A 26,561-nucleotide genomic window follows, 5' to 3' on the forward strand; every position below is an offset into this window, starting at 1 on the left:
TTTAACTTTTACTCATTGGCAACATGCTATTATTCCTTTAATCCTTGAGTTGGCTACCCTGGGCCCAAACCACAGACATCCTTTTTATTTTGACGTATGACTATTTTGACAATTGACGTTTTCCGTTTCATATCCTGCTTTTTTATTTGGTTTTCCTGCTGTGTATATGTGTGGCAATTTTCGGAAAACCAAAAATTTATCTTGAGTTTGCTTTCGGTATATAAGGAAATTTATGAATTGTGAATGATAAACACTTTGAAAATAATTAGTTACAGCTGTTCAGAATTACTTTGTTTTGCTTACTATCAAACATTTCTTTGGTGTTATGGTTCTGACATTTAAATTGACGAATATTTTCAATAGGAATTTGTTGTTTTTCACTTGATCAAGTGATATTTATGATAATAATTTCGTAATTAATATCGTTATGTCGGCAACATTAACTCCCGAACAGGAAAATGTAAGTTGATATTTCCCCTACAGGATTGTTGAAAAAACGGAAATGGTTAATTTATTTATGTGTTGTGTATTTTGATAAGAACATCGTAACAATCCATTTGGTTGAATCTAAATCTAAACTACTGGCTTTGGTTGAATTATTTTTGAAGAACTATTATGGATTTGTAGTGTTTTACTTAATTCAGTTATCATTCCTTTAATCATACCTTGAAAAAGATAATGTGAAGCAATATAAGGTTGTAATTTCCGTTTAATTAATTTCTTAGAAATGAATGTGGGATTTTTAATCTCCCGCATTCGGATTTTCATTCCTTCTTTGTTTATTTTAAAAGAAATTGATATGGTTCCAGGCTACTAAAGAATTCATAGAACAAGTGAATAAAAAGTATAAAAGAAAGTTAGGTCCAATTTCCTGGTCATTAGCAGTGAGATTCTTATATGCCCGTAAGTTTGATGTTATTCGGGCAGTAACTCTTTTTGAACAACATGAAATAACCAGGAGAAGAGAAGGCCTAATTAATTTTGACCCCTCAAAAGAACCTTTATGTTCTGAACTTATGACTGGAAAATTTACAATTTTGGTAAGGGATTAAACATTTTCTTACCCTAATTTTTCTTTTTTTGTGTAGAATTTTCTACATTCTATTATTTTTTATAGCCTAAAAGAGACATCTCTGATGCTGCCATTGCAGTATTCACTGCCCATAAACATGTGCCTCTGAGCTGTACGCATCAAACAACATTGCAAGGTGTTGTTTATCAATTGGATGCTGCTCTTCAAGATCCAATAACTCAAAGAGCAGGCATAGTTTTCATCTATGACATGACTGGATCGAAGTATTCAAATTTTGATTATGATTTGTCACAGAAAATTCTGACGTTATTAAAGGTGAGTGAAAAACTAATGAAACTATTGTATTTATGTCTTAGAGGTGTTTTATATGCATATAGAACCAAATCTCATATGAAAATGAAATAAAATTATTTGCTGTTTCACTATTCAATAATAATGATACCTTTTATTTACTTGTTTCTTGTGATAACAGTAAATTTTTTTCTATTATCAAAAAAAGCACAAAATTTGCGTTAATTCATGAGCTTTTTGGTACCTCAGAACTGTTTATATGAGATGTGGTTTGTTATGATGTCATTGTTGTCAGTTAATTTATCTATTTGAATAGTTCACAAAATTTGGCATGGACATTCAAGTGGCTACTTCATATATATAAAATAAATTCAACCTAGTCGGATTAGTTGTTAAGGAGATATTTTGTATTTTCTTTCAATGTTTTGCTTGAATTTTTTCTGGTTTTGGTATAACCATCAATATGGAATTTCGGGTAAAGCTTGAAATTGTTATCTTATATCTACACGAAGAATATCACTCAATTGAATCTATTGCCACATTCGTTATTTCTGTTCCAATATTCTTCTCAATTTTTTTTTAGTTTTAATGGTGTGCTCTGGAACATGTTGAACTAAACTAGGTACTTTTCAACTTTTCACTCTGCAAATCAAGGAAATGTTGCAAAATTATGTGTAACAGGTGCAACATGAGGTGAGCATTGCTCACTGCATATTGTGTGCAAAATCATTATTTTCTATTTTGCAAATTTTACAAAATGTAAAATGAAAAATTGCAAAGGAGTTTGGTCTAATAGGCCTCAGCTATAAATTTGTCACGAAGTTAAATTTTCATTTCATATCTGCATCCATAAATGAATTTAAAATTATTGGTCTTTGCTTCATGCAAAATTTCGGGTTCGTCGAACCATCACGACAATAGAAAATTCAAAAAGAATATCAGATAAATACCCAATAATTTTGTGACAATATATCTAATCTGGTTGTAATTTTGCGTGTATAAGTAAAATTTTCACTTAAAGTTTTACGCCAAATTTCAAGAGTATTATGTCAGTATCACTTTTCATATAGATAAACTAACCGACAACAATCACGTCATGGTAAATCGCATCTCATATATTTAGGTATACAATTCTATTAGAGCAGAATGAATGAATGAATGATTCAAATGTCTTTAGGTCAAGTAAGGGAATTTCACAAATTTTTCAAAACAATTTTCTTGAAAAAATTTTTGCCATTTGAAAGCTACAACTCATTTTTGGATAACTCATTTTTTTAACTCAACTGTTTTTTCAACTTGAATACACACACAATTCCAGAATATCTGACTGACAGGTTTTGGAATTACAAAAAAAAATATCTTCCAGATACGAATTTCATACGCATATAATTTGGTAACCATTGAACGTTTTTCTCCATCAACAAACTCAAACTATTATATTTGGACCCAGAATATTTCGAATCTCTAGAAAATTCCCTTCGAGAATTACCTACTTGGCGGCCAGAATATATTTTCAACTCATATTGATATCAGTGAATCGTTTGAGACCATTCTCAAGCGCGCAAAAAAATTAAAATTCTGATAAACCATTTGTTATCAACTTTATCAAACATGCAATTACCATAGAAATCCAACACAAATAGTTTCGGAGAAATTTTCAAACTGTGATTAGGGATCTAGAAGTGTTTGTGTAACATTGGCCGTCCGCTCTATAGGTGGCAGGTGCGTGGCAATATTCATTCTTATGTCATTCTGTTGAATGAGGAAATGTTAATTGTATACGAAATTTCCAGCGTTTTTGTTAATATTTAATTCTGAATGTTATAATTTTTTGACTCTCAACTCTCTATTGATATTCATTAAATATATCAGATTAGCACTTCTTTTTTACACCCAAAGTCTCTAGTTCGAAGCTATTAGTCAGTGGTGTGCCAAAGGGGACGGAAGGATACAATAACAAAATCCATAGACTTATAATACAACTGGTTATCCTTTTTCGCATAAGCCCTGAGACATTATTTATTTAGTTATTTTCCTACTAGGGTTTCGAAAGTATTAATTTCCACATTGACGTTTAGAAAGTAGTACTTTTCCGCATGCAAATATTAAAGAGTCGCATCAATCATAAAATTTTGGCATGTCTCTATATCATAAAATTCAAACGTTTCTCTATGCGACTGAGCGCATAAACATTTAATTTCTTATGACGTCAGTATAGGACGAAAACTCTCCGCAAAAGTGTTTCATTTAGGCTAGTAGGAAAAATATTGTTCTTAACTCATGTGAAAGGGGACTTTTTCCGCACTCGACAGCTTGACCGACTGCAGTCTCTTGCGGAAAAGTATCACTTTTCACACTTGTTATGAAAATAACTATTTCCTAACAAGTGCGGAAAGTGGTACTTTCCCGCACGAAACTGCCGTTGACCGAACAACATTTTTTCTAAAAGCGCTTGAAATAAATCGAAATTCAAAAGATTTGATTAATTATTCACATACACACGAATGACAGATGTAATTCTGCATGTCGTCACCATAGTTATGTCATCCTCAATTGGGCGTTCGGTGCAAAGATATGACAGAATTTAATTTATTTTTAAATACATTCGTACGGGAAAATCCCCTACTTTTTTTTCCCGCACGCATATGCTTGCGGAAAAAAATAGAAGAGTTTTTTCCGCACTGTGTGAGAAAGTGAGTCTTTGCGACTTAAAATGCGTGTGGAAAAAGAGTTGAAAACGCACGCATGTAGAAAATAGTTATTTTTCTAACAAGTGTGGAAAGTGATACTTTTCCGCAAGAGACTGCAGTCAAGTTGTCGAGTGCGGAAAATGCACTTTCCACATGAGTTAGGAACAATATTTTTCCTAATAGCGTAAATGTAACACTCACGGAGAGTTTTCGTCTTGATACCGACTGACGTTACAAGAAATCATATTTTTGTGAGCTCATCCGCTTAGAGTAACGTTTGAATTTTATGATTGGCGTATAGAGGCATACCATAATTTTATGATTGATGCGACTCTTTAATAAAAGAGGAAAAAACCTTTGTTATTCACTTTACGCATGCAGAAAGTGAATAGCGGGGCTTTTTTCCGCACGAATTTAGAAAAGTACTACTTTCCAAACGTCAACGCGAGTGGAAAGCAATACTTTCGAAACGCTAGTAGAAAAAAATCATTTTAAGTTTTCCTTCCGCAAACGACCTTGATCCAAGGTCGCGAAAATATTCCATAACGAATAAAATCCGCGGTACAGCGAAAAAAAAAATAATTGGCACTTAAATGGGAAACAACCTATAAACCGATGACTAACCGTTGCACATCGCGAATGCACACACACACGGTCGGAGAACCCGCTCACCTTGTCACGCGCCGCCACTGCCTCACAGTTGGGACGCCTGCGTCGGCGCTGCGACGCCTCCGGTGCCGGGCATCGATCCGGCCGTTCAGTCGGTTGACCAGAGTCGACAATCTGTTGCCGAAATCGCTCCGTGTGGAAAATCGGGAAAATTCCGTGGAAATCTCTACTGTCGCGGGGACGAAGCGCGCCCACGGTCCGTTAATTCGTCTTAATAACCTCCGTTAATAGGGTCGTCATAACCAATTGACCGACTGCCGAACCAAGGTGAGGACAATCCACCTATAGCGTCGATTCTGCCGGTGCCAGTGCGGTTTTGTTTTGTGTTCTGTTGCCGAGAGTGATCACTTCGCATTTTCGGGCTTTTCTCTCCCCCTAGAATCGATCCTAAGGTGCGTTTGTTTGGGGACCTCGCCAGTTGCGAAGTCTTGAGTAAGTATGCGTTTTGATAGCGCGGTGAACGAACAAATATTTGAGTGTGTGTACCTAATCTCGATTATAAGCTCGATTTCGCATCGTGAATAAGGCTACGTTCTCGATGTGGTGTTAAAGGGACACTGCGGTGATTTGTCGTTGACTCCTATCTGTCAAAATGTTGCCAATATCTCGCAGAAAAAAACAATGCGTGATGAGGCAGGGGATTGTGACATCGTAGTGGCCTTTGAAATAAATTCAATTAGCTTAGCGAGGGTTTGAAAACACTGAGTTCACAACATTCGAATAAGACTTGTCCCAAATTCGTTGTCTAGTGAGGGGATCTCCGAATCTCTTTGACTCTCACCAAGTTGTAATTTGACATGTGAATATACACAATACAATTGCTATTTTTCAAGCTGTGTACACAATTTCATATAAAATTCAAGCTAAACATCGAAAAGAATTATCAATATTTTCGTAAAAATTTTGTTTGTGCGTGTAAAATAACGACAGGAATTTTCATGCCAAAACAGGATCGTATATTCCGAACCCTTGTTCTAAATACAACAACCGACAACAGAGACATCGTATTGAAACACATCTCATGTAAGCAGTTTCTGGGGTCTCAAAGGGCACACGAATGACAAGCGAATGAAACCTTCTGAAGCCATAGCAGTGCTTCATATTTGATTAGGAAATTGTACCATCGGGTTCAAACTCCGTCGCAAAATACAGGGTGTTTATGAATAATTGTAAAATCACAGTGACCATCGAAGGTTCTTCAACACTTTTTTCAATAATGCTGGCAACTATTCTATATGATAAAATGTCTAAATTGACAATCATAAACAATAATAAATTAATTGTATTGGTTGTCCCAATTTCGTCTAGTTGTCTAGTGAGGAAATCTCAGAATATTTGAGTGTGTGTACCTATCTCGATTAAGCTTGATTTCACATCGTGAATAAAAATAAGTTCTCGATGTGGTGTTAAAGGGACACTGCGGTGATTTGTCGTTGATTCCTATCTGTCAAAATGTTGCCAATATTTCGAGAAAAAAAAACTGCGTGATGAGGCAGGGGATTGTAACATCGTAGTGACCTTTGAAATAATTTTAATTAGCTTAGAGAGGGTTTGAAAACAGAGTTCACAACATTCGAATTAAACTTGTCCCAAATTCGTTGTCTAGTGAGGGGATCACCGAATATCTTTGACAACATAATTCACCGAGTTGAAATTCAACATGTGAATATAAACAATACAATTGCTATTTCAAGCTGTTTACACAATTTCATATGAAATTCAAGCTAAACATCGAAAAGAATTATCAATATTTTCGTAAAAATAGATCTAACAAGACTGAAATTTTGTTTGTGCCTGTAAAATAACGACAGGAATTTTCATGCCAAAAGAGGATCTTATCATCAAAACCCTTGTTCTAAATACAACAACCGATAACAGATACAACGTATTGAAACATGTCTCATATAATATGTAGTTTCTGTGGTCTCCAAGGGTGCATGAATGACAAGCGCTCAAAACCTTCTGAAGCCAAGACAGTGCTTCATATTTGATTAGGAAAGTGTACCATCGGGTTCAAACTCCTTTGCAAAATACAGGGTGTTTATGAATAATTGTAAAATCACAGTGACCATCGGGTTCTTTAGCACTTTTAACTAATGCTGGCAACTATTCCATATGATAAAATGTCAAAATTGACAATCATAAAGTAATTGTATCAGGTGTCCCAATTTCGTTCTCTAGTGTGGGGATCTCAGAATTCCTTTGAGTTAAAAAAAATTAATAGCTCATTTTCGGGCTAGATTTTTAAGAGAATTATTTTGGTGAAAATCGCAACATTATAGGTTATACTGTTTTCATGCTATAAGAGAAAATTGGAAAATGGAGTATAATGGAAGGTTCTCATAACTTTTTTCATTATTGGTGTTACTATAAACATGAAAAAAAAAACAGTCTTGTGGCACTTTTTTCAGTAGAACTCACTGGCGTAATCATTTGTTTTTTATTAAGTTTAAGTAGTTTTAAGTTATATTACTAACTTGTATTACATCAAAAGTTTCACTATCACACGGCAAATCAACCAAGTCCAAAAGTTAGTTTGCATCAAGCTTGATTGAATAATTGTTTTTCTTCATCTACTCCCAAAATCTCAACTCGGTCTGATCTATGGTCAGTTTTTTTTTCAATATTTTTCTTGGATGTTCTCGGGTTATGATAAAGGGATTAATATACAATCTAACTGACTCTTAAAATTGTTATTTCACATCTAAATGCAGAATTTCACCCTTAGTCGAGTTCTCCCATCAACGAACTCAACTCAGACAATTGAGATCTGAACCTACCCTGAAAATTTCAATTGCTTAGATTCTTACGTTCGATAGTTATCGATAGAATAATAACTGTCATCGTGACGAAATAATTGAATCTGTTAGAGGAACGACTGCTCAAAAATTCCGAACTTGATTATTCGATTTTCAGGCTTTAAAATTTCATTAATAGTTCACAAGTTTTTATACGGTGAGCAAATGATTTTGGTGACAAAAATTCATTTAAAATAGTTTTGGTCGTTGAACTGATTTTTTCATGCGATTTTGAATTCTACACATCTCAAAACGATAAACTTGTGAATTACAGAGGGGGTTAGGAAAATTTTTCGTGTAAGGTTCGATGCTAGGACTTTTGCTGGGGGTGGGGTTAACTGTTTATGCTGAAAGATTTTGAACAGTCTGCAGATTTTAAACATAGGTTCATTATCTCCAAATCAATCGAACTCATATGGAAAATGGCATAACCGCAAAACCGTTAGGTGTAGCACATGGAGGTAACAATTTCATGATTCACTAACTACCATATAAAACGTTCAAAATTTCATATTATGTCTCGTTGCTTGCTATAATTGAGTTTGTTCCTTGTTTCTTAACCTTCAAAGTTTATGGATCGGATGTTTTGGTTTATTATTTTCAATAATGTTTCAAGGTGTGAATCCAACAAAATTCATTAAACAGCACATCAAAGTTTACATTGTGGTTCATTATTTCTTTTTTAACGCAAAATATCTCAACTCCTGTAAAAGCATATACATAATGAATATCAATATAATTTTTTTTAAATGAATGTCTTGCAGTGTGATGTGAACCTGGTTCGAAAAAAAAAATTAAATAACTCATTATTTCAAAATCTACAAGAGCTAGGAATTCTCAATGAAAATTTTATGATATTGTGTTTTTAATTAATAAAATTTGTTGAATATGATTCAATGATTTTTTGCTCACGAATCGTGTTCTCCAACTAGGAGAGTAGATGTGATATACCATCCAAGTTTTGTACTGAACTCCATATACAGGATGGTCCAGATTTTAGTTGATTAACTTCGGCGTCAGAAAGAACAACTTTTTTCATGAAAAAAAGTTCATATAAACACATATCCTAACAAACTTAGTTTACGAGATATAGGGTGTTAAAATTTGAGTTTTTTATTTATAACTCTAGTATTATTACATTCATAGTTTTAATTTCTATGTATTGAAGTCTGGATAATGTAATGTTTCGAATTAAGTAAGTGTCTGTCATCCTTTTTCTATTGGAAACCTGCTTTTTTTTTTCGAGAAAACTATTCCATTTCTGAAATCGACAGTTTTATAAAAAAAAAATTTGTTAGGATATATGTTTATATGAACTTTTTTTTCATGAAAAGAGTTATTCTATCCGACACCAAACTTATTTTACTATAACTTGGACCTCCCTGTATATTTACATATTACACATTATGAAACGTAAGTGTAGCAATTTCAGACGTGAATTAATTTTTTTGTTTGAAATTTCACAAAAGTATATTATGGGAAATTATAAGAATCCAATCCATGAATTTCGAAGGCTAAAAATTAGGAAATCAAATTGAAATAAATTATTTTCCCGAAAATAATATACAATTTCGAAATCAATTAATTCGGGTTCGAACTTATCAAGATTATATTCATTTCTGGATATTTCCATAAGAGTTGGGAAAATCCGTGATGAATGTTGAAATATCTAATTGTTTTGAATTCGACGTCTTTAAAATAAGTAATGTAATTAGCTGTTGGTAATGTTGGTAAATTATATTTAATAATGTTTCTTACAACTATTTAGACCAAAAATTTAGTGTTTTTGCAGAAGAGAATCATTGATCTTAATAGTTTGGAAATATTTATTCATAATAAATAATACACAATCAAAAAGTTCTGCAGTTTCAATGGATCCTAATATTGATTCAATTTGAGAAAATCACTGATTGCAATTGAAAAGTAGTTAATACTTTCGGATTCATGAACATTTGTGTCGTGATTTGGATCAAATAATAGATTGTTCATATCAGTTAAGATATACTGTGAAACATTATTCAAATCCCACCTAGTTGAGATTCTACGTATATGTATTAAAAAATAATTACAAACTTTATTCAAAATTTCGTGTTGATTGTTTCATCAGAACAATAGAAAATTCAAGAAGAATAGCTCACGAATATTGATGACGAAATATATCCTGAGATTCCCCATCTAGATAAAATGATAGACAATAATGACATAATAATAAATCACATCTCACGCATGTACCACAGTTCTGTGGTGTCAAGAACTAGCGCTCAAAAGCTCTTGACACTGAGTCAGTGCTTATCTAGATAATAACTAAGCTCAATCCGCATACAAAGCTAGAAGTTAAATAGGTCTTAAATTTATATTTTTTTTATTTTTGTTTAAACACAAAGACATATTACATTGTTATACAATTTGGCAAAACATAATCTATCAACTACTCAGAAGCAAGCAGAGTACATATGTTTGTAATTTTTCAACAAACTGCCAAGGGATATACAAAACGGAAACACTTAATTATTTCAAGAAGAAATTTTTAAATTTGTTACTTAACATGGTACCATAAAGTATGGAGAAGTGATTTAAATTTATTTTATTTGACACTTTTCATTTTTCTTTCTGTTCTTCAACATGAATTGTTTTTAAAAAAAGTTCTTTGATATTATTATTATACTTGGAATAAAGTGATTACAGAGGAGAAAGAGAAGCTGACTATTTTCAACCACAAAACAATCTGAATTATTGAGAACTTTCAGTGTCCTGAATTCCAATTGATAAATTAAAGAATTGAGAACAAATTCTGCAGGAAAAACTGAGAACAGAGAGTAAAATATCATGATACCCGAACCTCTGAAAATTATCGAAAGGATTATTTTGGATCAAAGAAGGCTATTATTAACACCCTTGTAATACGCTAGGGATGGAACACAGCAACAAAGCCCCCATAGCTTAGCACAATCGATTCTACCAAATCAAACGAGCTTTGAATCTTATCGCCATTTCTGTGACTAACTGATACAGGCGAATAATGCAAAAAATGTTAGGATTTATGGATGTTTCGTAAATTAAGATGAAATTAGCCGATTTGTTTATCTCGATTTCACACTCAATTCTAGTGACGCAACGCGGACAACAGTCGAAAACAATAATATTTTGGTTCGTTGTTTGGTTTATTAATATCTCTCTTGTTACTTCTTTTCAAGTCTGGATTAGTTCCTCTAAGAATTCTAATTCTGTACTGACGGCATAAATACCTTGTTTTCTCTTGAATCAGATTTCCATAACGTTATTACGTTATCGTTCGATTTCAAAATTTGTTTTGAAGGAAGCGTAAAAAATTCCATTGAAATGTTAAGCTATAGTTATTTGGAAATTGAGCAGCGTCGGATTGGTTCAGTATCTGGGTTGGTAACCGCTCTGATAAACATTCACATCTTTCTAAAAAAAAAAGAAGAAATTTCCAGTGCGCAAAAGCTCCTGGTTGACCGTTGTTACTTTTCTCGCATACATTTGCTTCAGGAATCTTCAGATGACCTATTCCGTCTGGAAATATCGTAAACGGAGACGTTGGTCGTTATGACTGCCTAATGCAAAGTTCAGCTTTGACGTTTTCTTCACTTCCGCGAAAATTGCTCAGTGACACAGGTCTCAGAATGCGACGTGTATTTTTAGCTGATTTATTGGCAAGGGCCCCCCTTTGAAAGTCACGTGGGCGGGGAGCATCAAGAGATGCAAATCGTACCGATGCTGTTTACCATTAACTCTGCCCGTATCTTGATCTAGTTAGCGTCTATTTGAAACTTGGCATTTCGCATTGCGTTAACAGGAAGAGGTCGATCTGTGTGGTTAAGGAAGTTCTTCACATTGGGACACCTCCGGAAATTGAATGTTTCTGTCTCTTCTGAAGGGTTATCAAATTCAGTCTATTTTATGTGATGAAAGCTGGATAGAATGTCAAAACATTGGGTAAGAACACTAGCACGTGGTGTTGAATAGACATTGGCAGTGACTCATGCTTAAGCGATGAATGAAATCTATTCAAATCAATTGATTACTGAAGTTTATGGGAATCATTCAATTTATTCTGACATCTCTCTCAAAGGTTGATGGTAATGTCCTAGGTCAAGAAGGGTGTAATATGTTCTGTCTTCATAGTCAACATGAAGGAGTCAGGCTTTTTCTTACCATTTATCTGATTATAGTAAATATAATGGAAGGTGAAAGAGAAAATGGTTCACTGGTATCTTCATGAAAAATTCTAAACTAATAGTATCTCTGCTTTTACAATTGTTTTCTGCAAACACATGACATCCACCCATAATATGTTGGATTGTTTCGTTTTTTTGGCACCCTTGTTTGAATCCAACGTCAGTAATATTTGCGTCTTTCAAGAAATGTTTTCAGTAGTTTCTTGTTGAAATCACTTGGTCTTGTATGGCTTGTATATTCCACCTGATGTCTGTCATCCTGATTCACTTCGTTTAAATGTCTTTAATGTAGGGGCTTCTCTCTCCATCTTCTCTAGTGGTCGTATGTATCATGCTCTTTAGGAAGTTGTTAATGTGTTGATTTGCCTACCTCACATTGATGCATCTGCTTAGTCTTCGAAATATTTTTGTAGACATTCTATTCGTCCATAATCATTTCTTTGATGTCCAACAAACCCCTGCCTCCTTAGTTCTTCGGCAGTGTTGTGCTTTGGATGCTGCTTCATAGGTAATGTTTATTTGTTATTATTATTTTACTAGTATTCCTAACATTTATTGAAAAACTCAACCAACATCTGTAGGATTAAATGTTTTAAAGATTGATTATTATTCTTCTCAGACCGTAATATGTATCTCTAATGACGTGTACTTGTTGAATATTGAACAGTTATTCAATGACTTCAACTTTTCGATTGATCCTTACAGACTTTGTGTATATTTGTTTATTAAGATTATTGTCAACTTTATAGTCAACTTCCTAACTCAAGTTGTAATCTTTTAAGTCTGTTTCGTTTTAGTATCGACCTTACTATTTCTGACTTTAAATATCGGCATCGAAATTAAATGAATATCTGTCTCATTGTGGTTGGTTTGGCTATTGCTCATGCAGGAATTAGTTAAGAAAGTCTTGTCTAGTGTTATTGAATTCAAACAATTTCAAGGAATCTGCAGAATTCTGTTATTCAGTGTTCAAAGCACTCCTATGACCTATAATTTCTAAGAGTTTACCTGGGAAATATTCTTTTACTATTTACTTTCGAATATTTCATATATTAACAGCTAAATAATTAATTTTTGTTTTTGCAATATAGGATGATTAAAATGATTACACCGTAAAGGATAGTTTCTTAAAGTGCATCAGAGGAAAATAAGAGCGTAATGAAGATTAATTGATAAAACTATTTGAAATTATAATGCTATTTGTTAGAACTGTTTTTAAGGTTATTTTGTCACATTGATCGTCAACGTTTATGGCCTTTGCTCTACCCATATGAGTTTAACCGGACATACAGTTGGATAAATACCTATTATAAGGTGATATGATACCGTCCCTTTTCGTTTTGTTTGAAACCAGTGATTCACCGATTTGTAGTTTCGCAAATCTGCTATCTGCTACACTAATCTCCGATTACTTATCTATTCTCAATTGACTAATTAATCAACATCCTACCCATCACATGTGGCATAACTCGGGTGCAAATACAGGTCGGCTGAGTAATTTCGAATTTCTAGTTATTTTAATAATTGCGTTTTAACGAAGCCTCGAATTCCAAGAGTTTGTTATTACGGTATTTCACTTGTTCAATTCTGCGAACTGTACGTGCTTGTTTTCTGCTTTTCCATCATTTGTTTTTTCATCTGATTTCGATCAATTATATGATAGTTCTGTTCCGTATTAACATCAACTATGTATGTGGTCAGTGTGTGTTCATTATTGGACAATTAATCGGTGTTTTCCCGTTCTAAATATAATTATCGGTATGCTACTGAAATAAGTACCTATATCTTTAGATATTCTGCACTCATTCCCTAACGATGTCATTCATGTCCCATTGTATTTATTTATCTATTGTAATTTATTTCAGAAACTTCTTCATATACTTTGTTATTGAAACTTATAATTGTGGAAAACATGAATGACCAATGAAATAAACTTGAGGGCATATGCCTCTGAAAAAAATATTCAGTAACAAAATTTCCTATGGATGTGGTACTATGCGTCTTCATAGTTTCTTTCTTAAATCAGTCCCCTACAGTACGTTATTTTAGTTTTTGTAATGCTAGTATATGTCGAGAAGCACATCGTATATTCAAAAGAGTTCAAATTGATGTCTCGACTTATACCTTCTTCTTTCTCTTTTTATAAGACATGTCTTGTTTATAACTGCCTTTTAACCTTGTTTATGTGTTCAGTCAGTGAAACTGATGACCAGCTTTCATACCATCTTTTAGGTGGTTTGTCAGGAGGTGTTCTCGAGTTGAGTGTTTGGTTTCAAGCCCATTTTTTTCATCTGATCTCACTCTTTCTGTCTTCGTGGTCGCTCCTACATCGTTCCCTCATTCTGCCAAATCGCACCACATCCTGTATCTGGAGTTCTTCTCTCATGGTCTTGCTCCTAAATTGGTCTCTTAAGTGTCATTCCCTTAATGGATCTCAGGATCTTCATTTCAGTTGTTTGGCTGATTTTTTTTTGTTTTCGCCGTTTCTGCTTTCGTTTCTACAGCTTATGTTAAAATAAGCCTCACAACTTTCTTATATACCCTGCCTGTGCTCACAGTGGTCATAGAGTCGTTACTCCAGACCCACAACGGGTTTCATAACTAAGATTAAGATGTCTAAATTACTGGTGTATTCACTGATTAGATTTTGTTCAAGATGATTCTGGCGACTCGGCTCGGCATGGGTCAATTTCACCTTTTCTTCCTCAAGGTGGCGCTATACAAAGATTCAAACTCAAAACAACAGTGATAGAAAGTCGACATGAGCGCCACCATAAGAAACGAATCGGAAATCAAGTGAAAATAGACCAATACCATTAAGATTCAAAAAGTCTGCTCTCTTCAAAGGTCGCCACTTTAAACTTAGGGTTATTCAAGAAAGTAAGAAAGTGAGCACACCGGTGTTTTAGTCATCTTACATAAAACTTTGATCTATGGAAGAGTCAAAAATGAACAGAAATTGAACACAAAAATGATTTGATCGAGCAGATCATCTCGATAAAAGTTTTATGAAACCCACTTTATGTCTCTCAGATATACGGCAATTTTTGAGGCTTTGTTAGCTTGCATTCAGGTTTCTCTGATAATGTGAGGCTGTGACTACTACGCCCTAATAATTGAACTACGAACTCTGCTGTGCCACTCAATTCGTACCAAAGAGTTGAAATTTCAATCGGCCAAGAAGGATGTGAGATATCGAAGTATTGTCCAGTATTTTGATTCTTTCGGGTTGGGACATAAATAGTTCCATTGAATTTTCAGCGAGTTGCATATGCGTAAATTTGAACATTCAGACAGATCGCAGTTCTATAAGACCTAAAATAAAGTACTGCAGAGAATTTCGAATTTCTTCTCTACAATCAAAATATAATATTATTTATTATTATTATAACTTTTATTTTTTGCAGGGTGGTTATCCGGCAAAGTTGAAGAAAGTCCTAATAGTGACCGCCCCGCTGTGGTTCAAGGCACCCTTCAGCCTCCTAAGGCTCTTCGTTAGGGAAAAACTACGTGATCGTGTGTACACTGTATCGGCAGCCCAGCTGCTTCAGCACATACCTAGGGACTCGTTGCCTGAGAAACTGGGCGGCACACTTCGAGTCGATCACAATGGTTGGCTGGAGCGTTGCCTGCAGCTGGCAATGACTGCAAGAACGGAATCGCCTCAGCCAAATTACGGTGAGTAAAGTCTATTCATTTTAAGTATGAAATATGGTCGCACCTAGTGAAATTTTGGTACCAACCAAAAACTCCTTGTTACTGCTTGAAGCGTTCACATATCTGGGGATATTTGCTCGTCCTACTGTAACCTATGGTGTGCCTAAGATGTCTAAAAACATGGTGAATGCACTCGTCAAATTTTGAATGCAATGACATTCGACCAAATATTAGTTTTAGTTCGTGGTGGCGCCGCAATGTCATACTTGTCATTTCGATCTTTTTTCCATTGTTTTTGATTGGATACATTAATTAAAACCCGATACTGACCAATCAAAAGCGACGTGTAACCGAGTATAATCGTGCTGTTTTAGCCCTTTTTGATTATTATGATGTTTAGTTTTGGCAACGTCGCGGATTTTGGGAAATCGAGACGTATGTTTTGTCAGGAAAGTAATGAGATGTATCGGTTGTCGGAAAGAATAGTTAAAGGTTGTTAGTATAAAGTTTTCTGTGTTTATTATAACGGTTTTTGGTTTAATTAACGGACATTTTAAATATATTAGGATTACAGTTCATTAGAAGGTCAGTTTGCATTGTATAAGTCCCATTTTGTTCTATTTCAATCCTTATACCCTGTTCCTTTACATCCTTATACAGTGCGGTGCTGTGTGGGAGCAGAGAGCAGTTTATATTGGTAAGATTATTATAACATCATTTTATTGGTTCAAATATAGGGAAAATGCAACACGTGCAAAGTCGTGAAACAAAACACGAAACGTTTACTGGAATGAATTCAAATATTTGTAATAGAGAGAGTTTATTGGTATTTCAATTACAAGAATTACTTCCATAGATCATTACTATAATAATGAAAGATATACATATAGGTACATAATGGCACAAAACTCGTGAATAATAAATAACAAGAATCTTAATTTGTTGATAGCGCTACCTACAGTTGACATAACGAAGCTTAACTAATATTCTCAAAATTGGCAAAACAAAAGCTAATCAGTTCATACACCTGGTTTTTAGACATCTTAGGTGTGCCTAAGATGTCTAAGACACTGGTGTGATCACTTACTCTATAAAACCTTAAGATTAAAATGTCAACTTTTGAAGGGACTAGCCTTCTTGGATTTTGATGGTATTGGTCCCTTTTCACTTGATTTCCGCATCGTTTCTTATGGGGGCGCTCACGTCGTCTTTTTGAGGTTAAATCAGAAGTCGATTAGCTCTTGACAGAACAAATGAAAATTGTGAAATGATGCCGTTGGTTGGTTAATTATTTGCTTAGCACCACCTTATTAAAGAAGAGAAGAAAAAAGGGACCCATGCCGAGCCGAGTCGCCAGAATTATTTCAAACAAAATCTAATCAGTGAACACACCAGTATTTTAGACATCTGTGCTATCAATACACGATGTTGCCGATGATTATAATTCAAATTTGACGTTTTCGTTTCATTTATTCAAAAGTGTTTTGGTTAATATTCCACAGTTATTCGAAATCGAAACCAATTTTCCAAGCGAGAGAATATTTTGACAATCAATTGTTGATGTTTATGTAAGTTTATAGTAAAACTAGGAAAATTTCCAGTCTGACAACGATTCTGGAAAACGTATCATGGCGTCATTTTTATCCAGAAAATTTTTCTGCTGTGTTCAATTCCTATCAAACGTTGGGATTTAATCAAAGGCAGATCAAAGTTCGCAGTAAAGCCTTTATCAGGCCCAAGACGGGAAAACAGAATTGGAGCAGTGAAGGCCGTGCTATTAGAATTCGATGATGTAGTAGAATGCATTGAAGGCTTAAAAAAACAAACAGAACAAAAGACACTTTCATCATTGATTGTGATTCAGTATTGAATGAAATGCTCAGTTTTCAATTTATCATATCACTTCATTGATATTCATTGTATGGTATGGTATAGGATATTATCGCGCATATATATTATATGCAAGTTATGACAATTTTTTAACAGGATAAAAGAATATCGACAAACTGGATTCGAAAAACGTCGAATTTCGTCAGTCTGTTGGTAAAATTAGTTTTCATCTTCCTGCAGACTTTAGAAATAAATGAGTAGCCAAGAAAATGAGAATGTTCGATTACGAAAGCAGATATCAATCTATAGAGTCCCAAATCTGGTGAACAGTTACTGCGATTGAAACATAAACAAATCGAAGAACTCGAATTTTTAAAGAGATTCGACAATCAAGGGATCTATAATATCGACTCCAAATGCTTTATTAAAATGGCTACATGTTTCGAACTCATAGAGATTATCTTCAGGCCCTACTAATTGAAAAGAAAAAAAAAACAGAGCATTCTTTTCAATCAGTAGGGTCTGAATATGATCTGTAGGAGATCGAAACATGTAGCCATTTCAATAAATTATTCTTCGCCTTTTAATAAGAATCTTAAGGCCAAATTCTAATGTTCATAACAAATTTCATTATCTAGAACAGCTGGAATTAGTATGAGAACATCTGTCAAACAGGATACTCATACAAAATTTCATTCAAATCGGGAAGAATTGTAGAAGTTGAGGAAGTTAAAAGGATTTGCGGATACAAATTATAAATTACATTTTAATTTTTTTGTTTTGTTTTTTTTTTAGGAGGAAAGACACCATCCCCGAAGCGAATCACGACGCCTCCTTTGAACGAGAACGACTCTGCCCAGAACGTCTCGGTGGACAGCTGGGCAGAAGAGGCAAGCCTGAATCCCCCCAGCTCTGCATCCAGTGGTTTCTCGGACGACGATTCCTTACACGGTGAGGGGGCAGCACTGACTGTCGCTCAGCTGGTGGCACACGTCCGAGACAAGGGCAGGGCCGGTTTGGCCGAAGAGTATGCGGAAATCAGGTAATTTTCTTACATATTAAATAGTAAAGGGTGTTTTTTTTAGAGCTATAGAACTTTACATTGCAATAAAACAACGATGGATTATTCGATTGACATGAATTTTATTTATCCGCAAGATAATCTTGTGGCATTACATTTTAAATATGATTTCTGGCATATGACCGCCACGGCTGGCTCGGATGTAGTCCAATCTGGACGTCCAATTTTCGACGTTTACTTTTTCCAACATTTGTGGCCGTATATCGGCAATAACACGGCGAATGTTGTCTTCCAAATGGTCAAGGGTTTGTGGCTTATCCGCATAGACCAATGACTTTACATAGCCCCACAGAAAGTAGTCTAGCTGTGTCAAATCACAAGATCTTGGAGCCCAATTCACAGGTCCAAAACGTGAAATTAGGCGGTCACCAAACGTGTCTTTCAATAAATCGATTGTGGCACGAGCTGTGTGACATGTTGCGCTGTCTTGTTGGAACCACAGCTCCTGGACATCATGGTTGTTCAATTCAGGAATGAAAAAGTTAGTAATCATGGCTCTATGCCGATCTCCATTGACTGTAACGTTCTGGCCATCATCGTTTTTGAAGAAGTACGGACCAATGATTCCACCAGCCCATAAAGCGCACCAAACAGTCAGTTTTTCTGGATGTAACGGTGTTTCGACATACACTTGAGTATTAGCTTCACTCCAAATGTGGCAGTTTTGTTTGTTGACGTAGCCATTCAACCAGAAGTGCGCTTCATCGCTAAACAAAATAAAATGAACGTAGTGCGCTATACGTATTCCGACAGAACCATTATTTTCGAAATAAAATTGCACTATTTTCAAGCGTTGTTCAGGCGTGAGTCTATTCATGATGAATTGCCATACCAAACTGAGACTAAATCACTTGACAACTGTTAAATCGGTCGCCATCTTGAACAGTAATGCCAACTTAAAGTTATATACCTCGAAAAAAAACACCCGTTACATAGTAAAATGTCCACTTTCTTCTCTGAAGTACCAGACAGCGATTTGAAAAGTAATTTCACAACGGTCTCGTAAAGGCGGTTGTCTAAAGTGCCTATCTTAGCGGTTAGCGGTTACCATCATTGCAGTAAATTTATTAGGACCAACATTTCGATGGGCAACTATTATGTCCTTGTCGAAGTTGCTATATAATTTTGATATTTCCGACTTGTGAAATTTTGTTACACTCAACACTAATAGGAGGAGTTTCAATAATTATCAATATGAGTACAAGTTCAGCTAGCATAATATCATTGGGTATATTATAATTACCATCTGAAGTGAAAGATGGTACTTTGCCAAATTATTAAGTCGCTACCAACGAAACATGGCAATTCATTCTCAATAATTAAGATGCTATTAATGCATAGAGTTCTCATGTCATTGATTGAAGGAATAATAAGGTCTTTTTAATCTGGGTTCATGGTCACTTGGGAGTCAAAGCAAACGAAGAGACCAATACACTTGCTAGAAAAGGAGCGCGAGTACCTTTTACTGGTCCGGAACCTTTCTGTGATATAGAAAAATGCACCTATAAGAATGAGTTTTGGAGAGAAAGAGGTAAGTAAATAGAAAATACTCTGGTGGAATCTTACAGGAATGGATAACTCCAAAAAGTTCCTTTGGAACTTCAATACTGCAAGATCCAAAAGTATAGGATCTCAGTAAGAACCTCTTATACCTCCTTACTGGATGTCTCAGAAAGCACCTAAAAAAAATAGGGATCAGAAACTGACAAGTTCAGATTCTGTAGGTAGGAGAAGGAAACTTTTGATCATCAGTTCTCAAAATGTCTCACTATTGGAAGCCAACGCAAAAAATGTTTCGGACAAGAAACAGCAGTGAGGATGTAACCTCCTTGAAGGCATCCCAGATACTGGCACAGATTACTAACCATTGTTTCACTCACTGCAAGTTAGTAGGAAATCGCTACAGACGTTTTTGTGACCTTGAACCAAGCCTACCCATGTTTATGAATGAATCTGGGGCGCGCCAATCGGATTGCACGAATGGTATCGATCGATTCTTGTGACCAATCACAGTGATAGTTCCATATGAACCGTAGATTTCGAGTTTGGAACGTTTATGTTATTATTAAAATTGGCATGGGTATTAAACTCATTAAGAATAATTTCATATTTTATATCCTGCTTTATTTAATTGGTTAGCTTAATGAAATATTGCTTTTTTGGTATTTTTAATGAATAGAGCTAGCCTAGCTTTCAACTATCAAACAACAAAACTTTGAATCTTGTAAAAAAAAACAGAAGTTCGGATATTTTTGTCATTTTTACTATGTGTAGTTATCTTGGTAGTTTGTAGCAAACTCAAGGTGATTTGTCTTGTTGGTCTGTGGTACTAGTGTTGATCAGAACTCTAGATAGATACTTATAGTTAATTAAAATAAAATTTGATTAGTTTAAGTGGCATAAGAGATGACAAATAATAGAATTCATTTTTTAAATAACTTTGTTCTCTTGTGACAGGTTTCAAAAAACCTTTATTTGGGTGATTATGTTACGTTTGAGATGTCAAAAACTAATCGTGTTCCACTAACTCTTGAAAGTTTAAGATCTGACTGGTCATTTTTGTATTGACCAGTCCTCAATTTTTTTTCTTTCACTTTCTGTTTATAATATTTGTTTTGTCGATCTTTCAGGGCTAGACCACCGGATGGTACATTCAATGTGGCCAAGTTGAAAAACAATCTGCCGAAAAATAGATATACAGATGTATTATGCTATGATGATAGTAGAGTTATTTTGTCTGAGGCATGTGATGAAGACGGTGACTACATACACGCCAATTTTGTGGATGGGTATAAACAAAAGAATGCCTTTATCAGTACACAGGGTAAGTATTAGAGAATTGATAAAAATGCATGAAATAAAAGTTGAAACAGATCTTCATTGACATATCTTTATCATATGTTTTTTTCAACCATATTAAACGTACAACAAACAAAAATTAAGTTTTTCAAATTCACAGAAGGCATAGTATTCTACTCAAGTTTTAGTAACCATACTGTAATCCAAAGAATCTTTAGAATTTTGAACGAACGTTTCATCAAAGATGTTGTTATTTTCAGAAAAAAAAAACATTTTAATCATTTTGCATTGTACAACATTGAAATTGAAAGTTCTATAGTGCATTATTGCCAGGTTGTATAAATAATCCTTTTAAAAATTTTGAGATTCTATCAATCGTGATTCATTCACAATGGAAATAAATGTATTGGCAACATAGCAAAGGCTTGACAACATAAAGATTAGAAATTGCTTGAATTTGTTTAAGTTTCGAGGTGGATACAGTTGGCATCTCGGACTTTATGCCATTGCTGAAATAAATTTACCGTATTAAGTTAGTGTGTCATGAAGTGAATTTTTTTTTTCATTCCAGGTCCTCTCCCTAAAACCACTGCCGAGTTTTGGCGCATGGTCTGGGAGCAACAAACGCTTGTTATCGTTATGACAACCAAGGTAATGGAAAGGGGTAGGCCTAAGTGTCACCAATATTGGGAGTCTGACGTTGATAGTGAAGCAACATACGGCATTTTCACCGTCAAAACTATTGCTATCGAAGCAGATCCTGATACCACAGTGACTACACTGTTGTTGACCAATAATAGAGTAAGTTATAATCACTAGAAATTTTTATTGCTTTTAAAAAACTGTTCGATTGAAATACTTTCTTGTTGCACTCTTGTTAATATTCTTGAATAAATAAATAAATCAGTATTTATTATTCAAATCAAGTTCAGCATATGAGAGTGAAGTGAAGTGAGCTTCAAAATTAAGAAGCAAGAAGATGCTTTTTTTTTTAATGTCTGAATCTCAATAGAAAGTTCGATTTGATCCAGAATAAACAAATTCCGATTGTAGAATATTCTTCTTTCAGGCTTGCATTTATTATTATTAGTAAAGGCTTTTTGTTTCTCAAAGAAAACAGTTTCAAAAAATGATAAATAACATTGCGTTGTATCATATTATTCTGTTTTTATGGCATGTCACAGACCAGGAATTTTCCTGGTCCTGCAATATTTCATGAAGAATTACATTAATACAAATTGGAACAAGCGCGCAAAAGACCCTGATTTCACTTCAGTGCTTTTCTCTTCTTTTTTCAATTGAATTTGGTTGAATGAGTAAGAAATTGAAATTGAATTGTTCACGTTTTGACTTTATAGACTGAAGAGTCGAGGGACGTTTCACATTGGCAATTTACGTCCTGGCCTGATTATGGAGTACCTACTTCAGCGAAGGCTCTATTGGAATTTTTGAGCCGAGTTAGGAGAAAACAGTCTATTATGGTCTCTTCCTTGGGAGATACCTGGGCTGGCCATCCTAGAGGACCTCCTATTGTGGTGCATTGTAGTGCTGGTATCGGTAGAACAGGTAAGAAATTATTTACATCGAATAGTTAAATTTATCAGTGTTACCAATGGTGCATCACCAAACACCTAAATGTACCGTTAGAAAATCAGAGAAAATCAAAGGCATCCGTAAAATAATCCGTAAAAAGTTCTCCCACCCAAAGGTCCTAAAATTATGATTAAAGTATACTTCTTACATTGTTTAGGGTGATGAAAAATCTTATATATTTGTTGGGATCTCCACTGTCATCTAAGAGTACGATAGTTTTGAAAAAGAAGAAGGCAAAACCTCGATGTATCTGTTATAATTTTATTATCTCTCTTTTCAATTTCTCCGTTTCGTGTTTGTACCTTTATTAGTCTAGTTACATAATGTGGCAAAACAATTGATTCTTTTATGCATAATAATTTTATGGAAATTAAGTTTTTTTTTTTTGGTAGTCCCAATTTTCAAATTTACTATGTATAATGAAAATGATGGTATTCATCTGACAATAGTATCAAAATTCTGTTTTTCTACATTCATGCAAAAAGCAAAACTTTATTGAACTATATTTAGTGGAAAAAGAAGTTCTTTATTGCACTAGTGCAATAAAGTTTTTATTGCACTCATCTGTCATTCTACTTCAATGTGCTGTCACCAATTGTTCATTCACTTTCAACATTGAGGGTAAAAATAAAGTTTGAGTTAAATTGTTCGTAACGTATTAGTTCCTGTTTCAATGCAAATCGATATTAATAATAAAGTATTCAAGTTGCGCTTTTCATTTTCCTACACCTAGTGCCGCACCTCAATAAAAAATTTTTTGCTTTTTGCATGAACGTAGAAAAAATGTTGTATGCAACTCGTGCAAAAATTGTTTATTGCACTCGACGTGTGGCCTAACGGCCTCGTCGGACAATCTCACGTCGAGTGCAATGAACATTCACTTTTTGCATTTGTTGCATAAAAAATAACTATTTAAGATTTACAAGATCAATATTGAAAAAATTAAAATATAAAAACTCAATCTAAATTTCATCCAAATAGCATTTTCAAGCATGAAAATGAGAAATCAAATTGAAAAAATTAATTTCTCGAAAATTTGGCGACACCTAATCATGAAATACACTTTTTTTTTTGGTTTGGAGTTGTATCTCTCTGATTTCAGAGCTATAAATTTTTGAAAATTCTATTGGGATTTTGGAACTAATGGTATCAGGTTCAAATATTGTTGCTGTATATTATTTATATTTTTCATATTAATGTTTATTACATGATTTCTGTCAATACAGATTTGCCATATACTTAGGTGATCTTATTTTTTCAAGGTACTTTCTGCACATTGGATATCTGTATATCGAGACTGGAAGAAATCGGGACGGTAGATATTCGGGGTACAGTTGAGAAAATTCGCTCGCAACGAGCATACTCCATACAAATGCCAGACCAGTACATCTTTTGCCATTCAGCATTAATCGAGTATGCCCTACTGAAAGGATACTTAAATGAAGCTGACCTTGTGGGACTTGACCGAGTTGAAGAAGATTCTGATGAGTAACATGACCACTGCAGAACGATACGCTTTTAGATCTGCTTCTAACGATAACTAATGAATTGTAATTGGAGTAGTGGATATATGAGCAATATCGCAATCTAATTAGGTGATGAAGGATAGTTACTATATTCTGCAATTTCTTATATTATCGATTTGAATTCAGAATGAGAAAGACACACATTCGACATATTTAATTCTCTCTGAAATATAGGACACTCCTGAATGAATAACAGTGAGCTGTTCACAGTGTGAAATTTAAGATTCTGACATGTGCAATTTATTTTCAACATTTATCAACAACGAAACGGGATCCTATAGTTGAATTTTCTTAAAGTTTCAGCTTTTACCTCAGTTTTATATGCAAGTAATGAGGAAATCATGCAAAATCAAAAAATTTCGTGATTTATACATACATAATTTCAAATTTTACTTTAAAAAAATAGATAGAAAAACAAATCATCCAAAAATTTCTAATAGCGCCACATTTTACCAAAAATGTTGGTTTGTTCAACATATCTTCAAAAACTTAATCCGTGAGTGCGATTGAGTTTGTTGCAGATATGTGATAACCCCTTATTACAATGTGCCTTTTTAGTGTCTATTTCTTAGCTGAATTTCAGACAGATATCTAGCGCTACAAACTTTGAGGTTATATTTATGTTTCATTCATCAGTTTCTGAGAGATTAATATCACATTTTCTGTATTAATACAATTATACAAGCAACAAAGTGAAATTATAAAAAGACATTATATAACTGTTGTAATAATAGTAATGAAAGAGTTAAATTATAGTCAACCTGGCATTTTTATACTTTAGTAGGAAATAATGGTCGAATTTCATGTCTGATTTGGGCACATAAATAGACAGGAAAAAAGTCTAGTGTAATAAGGGGCTTATGTTAAACTAACAAAAATCCAGGTTCAGTTTTGTATAAAACAGTATAATTAAAACAAATTCTCAAAAATTTGCTCAATAAATCACATGTAAGGTGCAATATTGAATGGAGGTTGCGTGCTGTTATAATATATAAACTACCCCAAGAGATAGGTAAATTTACACCTGTTTTTTCATCAATATATATTTTTATAGGGTTCTCTTTACTTCAAACCTTATTTGTAAGTACTGTTCATAGTATTGGTTCCCTATTGAGTTTTATTAGTATTAAAAACTTTTGAGAAGGCGAAAATAAAATTTCAGATTCATCCTTTCTAGGATAAAGTAAGTTAATTGAATTTTTATTCATCTCTCATTCTCTGCTATTAAAAATCAATGTGTAATTCTTTGGGTTATGAAAGACTCTCCTCTTCTATTTATATAATCGATTCTAATTTTATATATAGTAATTTAATTCAAAAAATCATATCAATCTAATCATTATTTGAAACAATAAAATGAAAGATTTGAAGCCACAATATTTGTTCAGATATATTTTATCTACTTATTGTACATATTGGAGAGACAGAAGCATGTTCAATATTAAAAAATTGTGAATTAATGGACTGTGTAATTGTGAACTATCGATAATTGTAATTCACGAACAATAAAGAGATTTTTATTTATTTTTCAACATTTCTTGATTTCGAAGGTTATGATTCTCATTTATCAGATTATAAGAGCTTGAATTTTCTAGTATGAGTTTATTAATGAGTAAAATTTAGAAAAAGTGCAGCTCTGATTGTTACTTCTAATGAGAAAGTTATTTCTTTCAAGGAAAAAAATTGTGAATACCCCCAAAATATTAACAGTTTCAGAATATTTGTGTTTTCAAATATTGAATAAAAAAGAATCCATTCGTTTGCGATTTTTCTTGGAAACTATTTTCAATTAATTTGTTGCTTATTACTACCTTGAAAATTGGTCCAAACATTGACATTCAAAAGTTAAAAATATTTTCACAAAAGAATTTACGACAAAAAACCATGAGATTCAATTCAGTTCATACTGAATTCAATTTTTTTATATTAAAATATATTCACGTCGAAGTAAATAACAACTTCTTAATAATCCTAATGTTTTAGGATGTATTGGGTCATGCCTGTTATATGTGAAAGTTCAATCAACAATGGATCACCAAAAAATTGTTCAAATTCAGTGATTATTCTTGCTTCCTTCAAATGAATAATAAAATTTTACAGTCGGAATATTTCTATCGAGTATAAGGGGAGATGGTACAAAAGTTATACCTGCTTTCTCAATAATTAAAAATTTCAATCGGATCAAAGTGAAATGAAACAATTAGTTGCAAAATAGTGAAAAGTCTGTTCATACAAAATTTTGTGAGGATCCATCTCATCAGTGCCAAATTCATAGCAACATGCAGCATCTATTTAAAATAAATTTTTAATGCCAATAGGATAAAAAGATTGTTTAATACAAAGCAAATTTGACCATTCTCCACTTTGGATATGGCAAAAATTTTAATGCAAAACT

The 26,561-nt window shown here is 33.8% G+C and overlaps 1 protein-coding gene across 1 annotated transcript; it reads left to right on the forward strand.

Annotated features, from left to right (window-relative positions):
- The first annotated feature begins 125 nt into the window (after window positions 1–125).
- LOC123675840 (tyrosine-protein phosphatase non-receptor type 9) lies at window positions 126–25,690 on the forward strand. The gene is made up of 9 exons (XM_045611385.1): window positions 126–460; window positions 810–1,040; window positions 1,118–1,348; window positions 15,088–15,358; window positions 17,963–18,209; window positions 20,879–21,072; window positions 21,619–21,848; window positions 22,406–22,613; window positions 23,903–25,690. Exons 1-9 carry the CDS (start codon window positions 428–430, stop codon window positions 24,130–24,132), a joined length of 1,875 nt encoding a protein of 624 aa, XP_045467341.1. The 5' UTR covers window positions 126–427; the 3' UTR covers window positions 24,133–25,690.
- Window positions 25,691–26,561: the final 871 nt, after the last annotated feature.

Source organism: Harmonia axyridis, chromosome 1 (genome assembly GCF_914767665.1).
Source record: "Harmonia axyridis chromosome 1, icHarAxyr1.1, whole genome shotgun sequence".
Classification (NCBI taxonomy): domain Eukaryota; kingdom Metazoa; phylum Arthropoda; class Insecta; order Coleoptera; family Coccinellidae; genus Harmonia; species Harmonia axyridis.

Coding starts and splice junctions, on each gene's coding strand:
- LOC123675840 (XM_045611385.1), top strand. CDS start 428: ATGTCGGCAACATTAACTCCCGAACAGGAAAAT. Junction 18,210..20,878: donor GAAGAGTATGCGGAAATCAG/GTAATTTTCTTA, acceptor TCGATCTTTCAG/GGCTAGACCACCGGATGGTA. Junction 21,073..21,618: donor TGCCTTTATCAGTACACAGG/GTAAGTATTAGA, acceptor TTTTCATTCCAG/GTCCTCTCCCTAAAACCACT.